General features: G+C 42.3%; 1 protein-coding gene across 1 annotated transcript; it reads left to right on the top strand.

Annotated features, from left to right (window-relative positions):
• The first annotated feature begins 401 nt into the window (after positions 1-401).
• LOC108682818 (mucin-20-like) lies at positions 402-4695 on the top strand. The gene is made up of 3 exons (XM_018172059.1): positions 402-408; positions 1199-1989; positions 4462-4695. The coding sequence occupies exons 1-3, from the start codon at positions 402-404 to the stop codon at positions 4693-4695; spliced, it is 1032 nt and encodes a 343-aa protein (XP_018027548.1).
• Positions 4696-9953: the final 5258 nt, after the last annotated feature.

The following is a 9953-nucleotide window of genomic DNA, read 5'->3' as shown; positions in this document are numbered from 1 at the left end:
TGATCTATCCTGCGAAATCCTGCGTGGCTGCGGAGCAGCAATATCGTGTCTCATTCTCAGTGCCTCACACTGCTCCATTTAGACAAAGTTACACTTACTTTTCTGAGTGCTCCTTGCTAGTAAATAGGGTGAGCGTTTTAGGTTCGTGAGCTGCGCAGTGGTATTCGGAGGTAATGGTTAATTTCTTAGGTAATATAATTAGACAGGGTCATTTCGCTCAGGAGGTTATGGATTATGGTACTGAGTGTTAAAATTCGGCAGTAGTAATGGAAGGTAACAGAGTATGGTATTAGTTAATAGAAATCGATAGTGCTAATAGGAGGTAATAAAATTATGGCATGAGGTAATGGAATATAGCATTGGTAATGGAAAGAAAGTGATTTTGTTATAAGTTAGTGGATATGGAAGGTAATGGATTATAGCGATGTAATGGAATTAGGTAATGAGTGAAGTTGGTTGGCTAGTCGACGATGTGCAGGCTAGCGTGTATGGCGGTAAAATCGAGGCGTTGGCCATGTATGTTCAAATATCATGTTTGAGGACATGATAATCTAGAGCGGAATGCGGCAGTTGCTTATAAACAAATATTTGTAGTGTCTGCTCTCTAGACTTTGCTTAGAACATAATATTCTAATCTAGAGCGGTGTACGGCAGTTGCTTATAAACAAATATTTGTAGTGTCTGTTCTGTAGCCTTTGTATTAATACATGATATGCTAGACCGCTGTGCGGCAGTTGCTCTTCGGTTACAGTTGTATCACTAGTTGCTCTTTTTCGACAGCTGGTTAAACATTTGTTCTCAAGTTGCTGTGTTACACATGTATTATTTGGCAGTTGTTTGAAGAAGTTGCAGAGATAAGTTTGGGGCCGCGGTTGCTATGCAGCGTACGCAGCTGTTGGAAAGCTGCCAAACACCAAATTTTAAGGAAATTTCAATTATGAGCGAATTTCAGCAGTTGTTAAGAATGTTTCTAAAGGTCTCAAAAGAAATTCAGCAGCATTCAGAAGAATTTAATCATTTTTTAAAAGAATTTCAGGAGCACGTAAAAGTATTTAAGAAACATTTAAGCAAATTTCAGCAGTTTTAAGAGAAAATCTTAACGGTTTTCCAACAATTTAAAACTAATAAATTCTGAGGTTGTTATCTCACTTGCGTCAAATTCAGTGGCGATGAATTCAGTCAGCGCCACATCCACCAGTCAGCGCCACATCCTCCAGTCAGCGCCACATCCACCAGTCAGCACGGCATCCACTAGTCAGCACCACTGAATCCAGTCAGCGCTACATCCACCAGTCAGCACCACATCCACCAGTCAGCGCCACATCCACCAGTCAGCACGGCATCCACCAGTCAGCACCACATCCACCAGTCAGCACCACATCCACCAGTCAGCACCACATCCACCAGTCAGCGCCACATCCACCAGTCAGCACTACATCCACCAGTCAGCGCCACATCTACCAGTCAGCGCTACATCCACCAGTCAGCGCCACCTCCACCAGTCAGCACCACATCCACCAGTCAGCGCTACATCCACCAGTCAGCGCCACATCCACCAGTCAGCGCTACATCCACCAGTCAGCACCACATCCACCAGTCAGCGCTACATCCACCAGTCAGCGCCACATCCACCAGTCAGCGCCACATCCACCAGTCAGCACCACATCCACCAGTCAGCACCACATCCACCAGTCAGCGCTACATCCACCAGTCAGCGCCACATCCACCAGTCAGCGCCACATCCACCAGTCAGCGCTACATCCACCAGTCAGCGCCACATCCACCAGTCAGCGCTACATCGCCACATCCACCAGTCAGCGCCACATCCACCAGTCAGCGCCACATCCACCAGTCAGCACAACATCCACCAGTCAGCACAACATCCACCAGCGGCTGCGGAAGTTCCGGTTGGCGTCGGCAGATCATAACCGGCAAACTTTATTCTTCCGCGGCCTCCAAAATCCTGAACTTTCCGCCTCGTTGTGTTTCGTAATGCTTTGTGTTTGTGTTGTGTTTTGTAATGCTTTGTGTTTGTGTTGTGTTTTGTAATGCTTTGTGTTTGTGTTGTGTTTCGTAATGCTTTGTGTTTGTGTTGTTTCGTAATGCTTTGTGTTTGTGTTGTTTCGTAATGCTTTGTGTTTGTATTGTGTTTCGTAATGCTTTGTGTTTGTATTGTGTTTCGTAATGTTCTGTGCATCGGTCATGTAAGCCGATTTAGTTTTATGTCCCGCTTGTATTTGTTACATGAAATTTTTAGAGATGTTGTCCTGTTTATGTTTGTGCGGGATTTTTTTACTTATAGACGCCTTGCAAGCTATTGCACAATTTTGGGTCCCACCCCTAATTTTGGGTCCCACCCCCTATCTCTCGGGCCAAGAGATTAGGTCCTACCGCTAACGCCTGCGTTAGTTTCACAAATCAGATTCACACATGCGTTGGACCACCGCTAACGCCAGCTTCTCGCATAATGCATGACTCCACTGGCTCAGGATGACCATGTCCTCGCTGCTTTGCTGTCCGCGTCGAAGAAGCTACATACCATTATTCTATTATATAATTGCCCTCGTCGTGTTCATTTCTCATGCCGCCCCTTTGTCCAGTTGCTGTTATTGTCCTGTTATTCCTATTTCCTGTTATTTCCCTGTTTCCTATTCCTGTTATTTTCTCTATTGCTCATGATCGCACATGTCACTCCCGAAAAAGACTACATATTTGCGGCCGAATACAATAGGTGGCCGAACAGCGTCCGATTAACTTCTAAGCCGTACGTAGTGAGCCTTTTTCGTCTCTGAAAGGAACCTAAATGTAGACGGAGTTGTGTCGATGTCAATCTTACGGTTTATATAGATAATAATGTTTATAATCACATCCAAAGCGGACCACAGTGGCAATCGTTGTCCTCATGCCCTGGGAGCGTCTGTGGCCCTATAGTGGCGATGTTTGTGCAGCGCGCGATGCCGCGGGCGCCGTGGCATCAAAACCAATTTCCCGACTCCGATGACGATGCCGGGACTCATGCATCCTAAACGAGGGACGGAGAGGGACGGAGAGGGATAAAGAGAGTGATGGAGAAAGACAGAGAGACTGAACCCTATGAGAAGGAACGAAATTGAATAGGGAAAACGGTGAGGAACGAATGCGGAAGTTTAATTGAGGCGCAAAAACATTTAATTAGATAATTAATTAGTTGTGTAACGAAATTCATCCCCGAACCCTTTCAATGCGATCGGGCGTGCATTATTACGCAATTCTCATTTCACATCTTCTTGTTGCACTCACTTCCTCCACAAGGCGTTGCATTGCAGTCTTGCCGAATCTCGTGTCAGCAAATTCTGCTGCAGCCTCGAGAAGATCAGTGATTGCAGATATACCGTGTATATCTGCATCCATGATATACAGTCCGTGTCTCTCTTGGGGAGACCGAGACTATTTCTCAGCTCGGTGAGGCCGAGGACTGTCTAATTCTACCCTCCAATCCACCCAATCCAATCTAATTCTACCCTCCGTCCCTAACTGACACTGAGGACTGTATGTATATTTTTACTCTCGGTGAGACTGAAGGCTGTTACTTTCTAAACTCGGTGAGACTGAGGGTTGTCTGTTTTTACCCTCGGTGAGACTAAGAACCGTCACTTTCTTAAATCTGTGAGACTGATGGCTGTCATTTTCTAAACTCGGTGAAACTAAGAACTGTTATTTTCTTATTTGGTGAGACTGAAGTCTCTATTTCTACTCTCGATGAAACTGAAGGCAGTTTCCCTCAGTGAGACGGAAGGCTGTCTATTATTCCCCTCACTGAGGATGAGGACTGTCTGTTCCTCCCCTTGGGGCTGTCTGTTCCTTCATAGGTTGTGTCGAGTCAGCAGCAAAGTCGTTGCACGAGCTCGGCTATGCGGAAATCAAAAGCGATTTGATGAAAGCTTTTGAAAATCCTGGGTTGAAACAATCGTGTTCTCGAAATAAGCGTGAGTGCAGAGGCTTGTGTTGTCACGTAGAATTGATATTAGTTATGATTTAAGCATAATTGATGTTATTGCTTGTAACTGCCATTGCTGATGTCAGCACAATAAATGTTGTAGTTCGTGCAAATGCGTTCGATGCGCCCGTGTTAGGCGCAGCTGGGAAGAAAAAATTCGAGAAATGAATTCCCAATTCTGATGATTGCTTTAGGCGAATTTAAAATTTGTTGGCACCGATTATTAACACACTTGGGTACTGCAAGAAAATATACTTTTATTATTAGCATATACTCATTTTAATTCATATTGTTATAATTAGGCTACTAATATAATTGGTAATTAGCAAATTATTTCGATATTGAAGAGCTGTACATTCATACAAAGGTCACACATGGTTATGTGTGACAGCTATGAGAGTCTCACAAACCCACATACCCATAGTTGTGGGTGTCTCACACACCCAGCTGTCTCACACACACATGGGTATGTGCGTGTGAGACAGCTACACACAATTGCTGCCACGCGCCTAACTCTTTCTATTGCTGCCACGCGCCTAACTCCTGCCATTGCTGCCACGCGCCTAACTCCTGCCATTGCTGCCACGCGCCTAACTCCTGCCATTGCTGCCACGCGCCTAACTCCTGCCATTCCTGCCACGCGCCTAACTCCTGCCATTGCTGCCACAGGACTTATTCCTGTCATTGCTGTCCCGCACATCCTACGCGTCCTGATGTAGCATCGCTCTGAGGCCGCTTCAACAGGCCGAGGATTTTCAATTTGCTGTTGTAATTTCCTTGTTCTGCAGCTAAAAAACCGCGGTCATTACGTTTGTGGTTTCATGTTTTAACAGAGATGTGGGGAAAACGTACATTTTACGCAAATTGTAAATTATGTTAATATTAGATTATACATTCAAAATATATTTGCTGTAAGATATGAAAACCGAAAAAATTTGGTATCATTTTCATCACTGCATTGAATTCTCAGGGAAAAAGGTAAACTAAATCTTCGTTTTGAAGTCCGTGGAGTTAAATGATTGACAATCTCCTGAGTGAGAGTAAACTCAAATTTTGTTTTAAGATGTTTCAATGTTACCATTTATTTTCTTCTCAACTGCGTTCAAGATAATCAGTGCCGGATGTCAACATGCATTTGTAATTTTTGGTGAATTTAGCAATTCTCTTTATGAGGATATTTGCTTGAGATCTTTGTTAAAGACGTGGTGAATGTGAGAAGAGTTAGATCGCTTCAGCAACCAGCATCCCTCAGTGCCTCCTTGGACGTTGTGTAGTGAAGTCATCGCGTGCATCGCTCTCTCCACGTCACATGAATTATTTTCTTGGATCCTCGCATCAATAGCGTTCTTAAAATCGATGCCAAACACCACGCTTAAAATCTTGGCGCAAACTATCAGTTAAAGTTTATATTTTACAGTTGATTTGAATAACCTCTTTTGAAACAAAGCATGAGAAAAAAGATTTATCGGCCTAACGAGTTAGGGTTCAAAAATTCAGATTTTTTGGGGTATTCTTCGAATGATTTTAATTTTATTTCTGCATGACCACCAACGGCAGTTCTGAGAAAGTGAAGGTAGCTTGCTCTGAAGAATGATTCGATGATAAGATTATAGATGATGTTATTGCACAGTTTAAAAGCCTATGAGCTTGATGCGCATGTACGCTTGAAACGACCATGCAATTCATGCGTCAATGCAATCGATTCGCTTATGGAATTGATGCGACTATGTGCATGATTCTTCCATGCATCTGATACGTCTATGCATCAGATAATAATATGCGTACGTCTTTACGCTTAATAATCTCATGCGTTTGATACGCATTTATAATGAGGATTTGCCCAGAGGTGTCTGTCGCCCAGAGGTGTCTGTCGCTCAGAGGTGTCTGTCGCTCAGAGGTGTCTGTCTGTGACGGTAATCAGGGACGGCAGAGACGTCCGTCAATTGGACGGTAAGTGAGTTAGCGGTGAATTAAGGCCTCTGCTCGTGGACGGCAGAGCGTGGACGGCAGAGCGTGGTCGACAGAGCGTGGACGGCAGAGCGGGGACGGCAGAGCGTGGACGTATTAGTAAACTCGCCCCTGAAATGCTACGGCCGCTCAAGTTCTTGCATCAAAAACGCTTCATTTCCGCAAAAATTTTCGGGGAAATTCCAGCCCGCAGAAGCGAAGGAGCTCCATCCAACTTTCCTTGTCGATAGATCGCAAAAAGAGACGGTCGATTTTTCTATTTTGGAAGTTGCGTTCCAATTCCCATTTTTCCAATAGTTGTTCAGACATTAAATGCAAATATATGTTACGTATTAAAAAATCTTGGTGATATTTGAAAACTTGGGGATATTGTTATCGACCTCACAGACGATTTCTTCTATTGATTTTGAAACGGATATAAAAGGATAATTTTTGTTCTGGAATGCCTGGTGCATTAATGCAAGACGTGTTTGTAGGTTTATAAATTTTTGTATTAATTTTATCATGGATATAAAATGATAAATTACGCCTCATAATGCCAATGCAGAATTGCAAGAAGTGTTTTAAAAGTTGAATAGGTCTTGGGGCTTTTATAGCTTAAAATCATGGTTATTGAAAAAATTTCGAAAAATGGGCAAAAAATTTTCTGAGTTAAAAAAAAACATTGACAGGGTTTATTGTCTAAAATTAAAGATTGCCAAAGATAGGTTTACGGATACAAATTGCCGAAAATATTGCAATACATACATGAAGTTTGAGTAAGGGTAGAGGATTTATTACCGCAGAGGTAAGGAAATATTAAATATTAAACCCAGCCGAAATTATTGCAATGAGATCTTTGAGTTTGAGTAAGGGTAGAGGGTTTGATACGAGGGCTTCATAGCGCAACATTAAAATCGCGTCCGGCACTCAGGACCGAAATATGAGTCACTATCACGCGCGGGACAAGAAAATATGAAATAAAATATGGACCAGATTGGTTATATTGATGAATAATGAAGTTTAAATGCGTTTTATTATCAACAATTTCACTCCTATTGCAAATAATTTGAGTGATTTTACTCGACGGCTTGAAATCACACACGAAAATGAGAGATTTTCAAGTCTAAATAATAGAAGTTCCTGTTAACGTTCCTGTCAGATTTGTACGATACGGCTGGAAGATTCAACTAAACTAATAATGAGTAGGCAGTTAGTCATATCTCTTCCAATATTATTGATTCATGAAGGTAATTAATGATTCATTACCAAGCATTACCCTAATCTTGTAATTAATTATCATTTATTAAATATTAATGAGGGTCTGCCGCGACGTTTAATAGAAAATTATTAGAAAATGTAATGTTGACACTGCAATTGAATGAATAATTTAGAGGTTTAACACATTCAAGCTCTGCCATACATCATTTTGTTATTTCACGTAGTTGAATTTTCACATGCAAATTGCAATAAATAAGTTTTTTTCAGGTATATTATAGGTAATATGCTGTACACGTAAATAATGGTACACTTCTACACTTAATCATGACATAACTTTCATGAATTTTATTCTAGAAAATCTTATGAAGAATGTTAGCGACAGCACAGTGAGGACATTTTTCCCGAGATGCCGGCAAGACAGACGCATACCTTGAGACAGACGCCCCGTCAAATGGCATCCCATTTGCCGAGGGCATTGTCTGCCTCCCTGAGAGAATCTGAGCCGAGAAACTGTAATTCTGAGAGAATACGAGCCGAGAAACTGTGTAATTCTGAGAGAATCTAAGCCACGCAACGGTGTAATTCTGAGAGAATCTGAGCCACGCAGCGGTGTAATTCTGAGAGAATCTGAGCCACGCAGCGGTGTAATTCTGAGAGAATCTGAGCCGAGCACCGGTGTAATTCTGAGAGAATATGAGCCGAGAAACTGTGTAATTCTGAGAGAATCTGAGCCGAGAAACTGTAATTCTGAGAGAATCTGAGCCGAGCAACTGTGTAATTCTGAGAGAATCTGAGCCGCGCAACGGTGTAATTCTGAGAGAATCTGAGCCACGCAGCGGTGTAATTCTGAGAGAATCTGAGCCGCGCAACGGTTTAATTCGAGAAAATCTGAAAATTCTGAGTAGCTCTGTGTCGTGCAATTTAAAATTCTGAGCCACTCAGTTGAAAAATTTTGAGAGAATTCGAGTCGCGCAGCAAAAATTCTGAGAGGCTCTGCATGTTCAGCACCGCACAAAATAATGAGGGGCTTGAAAATTCCAGATTAAATTCTGAGACGCTGTAAGATAGGCAAAAAATAAAAATTCTGGAAGACACAAAGCTAATCAGTAGAACTCAATACCGGCACTTATTTAAAGGAACTTTGAGACGAGCATGTCAAGTACAAGGGGGAAAATTATTACGTGTTTCATGCTGACCTCCGGAGGAAATTATGAACTTTTTCATCCCGAGCTTAAGTAATGTTTCGTGCTCAAGTAATGTTTCGTGCTGTATTTGCGAAAATTCTCTGAGTTTTTTGGGTGCGAGTGCCGTTCATTTTGATTGTCAGCGGCAATTTTGCGGAAGCGGGAGAGCAAACAAACTGTTTTCCAGCGCAGCCTCGATGAAGGCAGAATTGAATTAGCTGAGGGTAATAGAATTGTTTAAGAGGGTACTTGCCTTGTAACTGAGGGAACTTGCCTTGTAGCTGAGGGTACTTGCCTTGTAACTGAGAACACTTGCCTTATAACTGAGGGTACTTGCCTTGTAACTGAAGGTACTTGCCTTGTAACTGAGGGTATTTTCCTTGTAACTGAGGGTACTTGTCTTGTAACTGAGGGTAATTGCCTTATAACTGAGAGTACTTGCCTTGTAACTGAAGGTACTTGCCTTATAACTGAGAGTACTTGCCTTGTAACTGAAGGTACTTGCCTTGTAACTGAGGGAACTTGCCTTGTACCTGAAGGTACTTGCCTTGTAACTGAGGGTACTTGCCTTGTAACTGAAGGTACTTGCCTTGTAACTGAGGGTACTTGCCTTGTAACTGAAGGTACTTGCCTTGTAACTGAGGGTACTTGCCTTGTAACTGAAGGTACTTGCCTTGTAACTGAGGGTACTTGCCNCTCCTCTCTTCTCCTCTTCCACTTCCCCGCTCCTCTCTTCTCCTCTTCCACTTCCCCGCTCCTCTCTTCTCCTCTCTCACTTCCCCGCTCCTCTCTTCTCCTCGTTCACTTCCCCGCTCCTCTCTTCTCCTCTCTCACTTCCCCGCTCCTCTCTTCTCCTCCTTCACTTCCCCGCTCCTCTCTTCTCCTCTCTCACTTCCCCGCTCCTCTCTTCTCCTCCTTCTCTTCCCCTATTCTCTCCCCTCTTCATTTTCTCACCCCTCACCCCGACAAAGGCCGTATTTTACGTAATGGATATTTTACGTCGTGGATATTTTTGCGTGTCCGCCGCTGCAATGGATATGAATAAGAGTCTCGTTGGCACTCGGATGTCGAGGCAGGAAATAAAGCCCCTGCACCGCTTGAAATACGCACGTCTGATGCGTATTAAATGTCCCGCTGTGTATTAAACTTCATTCAGAGCGTTTATTCATTCAAACATGTTATATTTCTTACCGGGTGCAGAATCATTTTATTCTGAAATTTTGTTTAACAATGATTTGCACGGTAAAATTAAGCTGAATATTAGTTACTAACCTTCATCTGTCTTTTTAACACGTTTATTTTGTCGATTAAGATTAAATTATATTGAATATGAGTAATAAGTTCAACATGTGTAAATCTTCATACAATCGTCTTCATACAAAATGTATTGCAAATTTACGTATATCCTATTTTTAACAGTATTATCATGTATAACTTCAAATCTTACTTCTATGTAGTATTATATTATTGCATCAATGTATCATCTCGATATTTTTCATTTTAAAACAGATTTAAGAATGATTTTTTCAGCACGGAACGAAGGCGGATGATTGTCGAAAAATATCGGTGGCGATTTTTTCGAACTTCGGACGATCTTAGGAATTACAATGCGGACAAGAATAGGA

Source organism: Hyalella azteca, unplaced genomic scaffold, assembly GCF_000764305.2.
Source record: "Hyalella azteca isolate HAZT.00-mixed unplaced genomic scaffold, Hazt_2.0.2 contig11482, whole genome shotgun sequence".
NCBI lineage: Eukaryota > Metazoa > Arthropoda > Malacostraca > Amphipoda > Hyalellidae > Hyalella > Hyalella azteca.
The sequence above is the reverse complement of the archived record's forward strand: the minus strand, read 5'-3'. Positions and strand labels throughout refer to the sequence as shown.

What these genes read in the sequence shown, in the direction of transcription:
- LOC108682818 (XM_018172059.1), top strand. An exon ending in TTTCCGCCTCGTTGTGTTTC is followed by an intron (nt 1,990 to 4,461) that starts GTAATGCTTTGT and finishes CGTGTGAGACAG; the next exon opens with CTACACACAATTGCTGCCAC.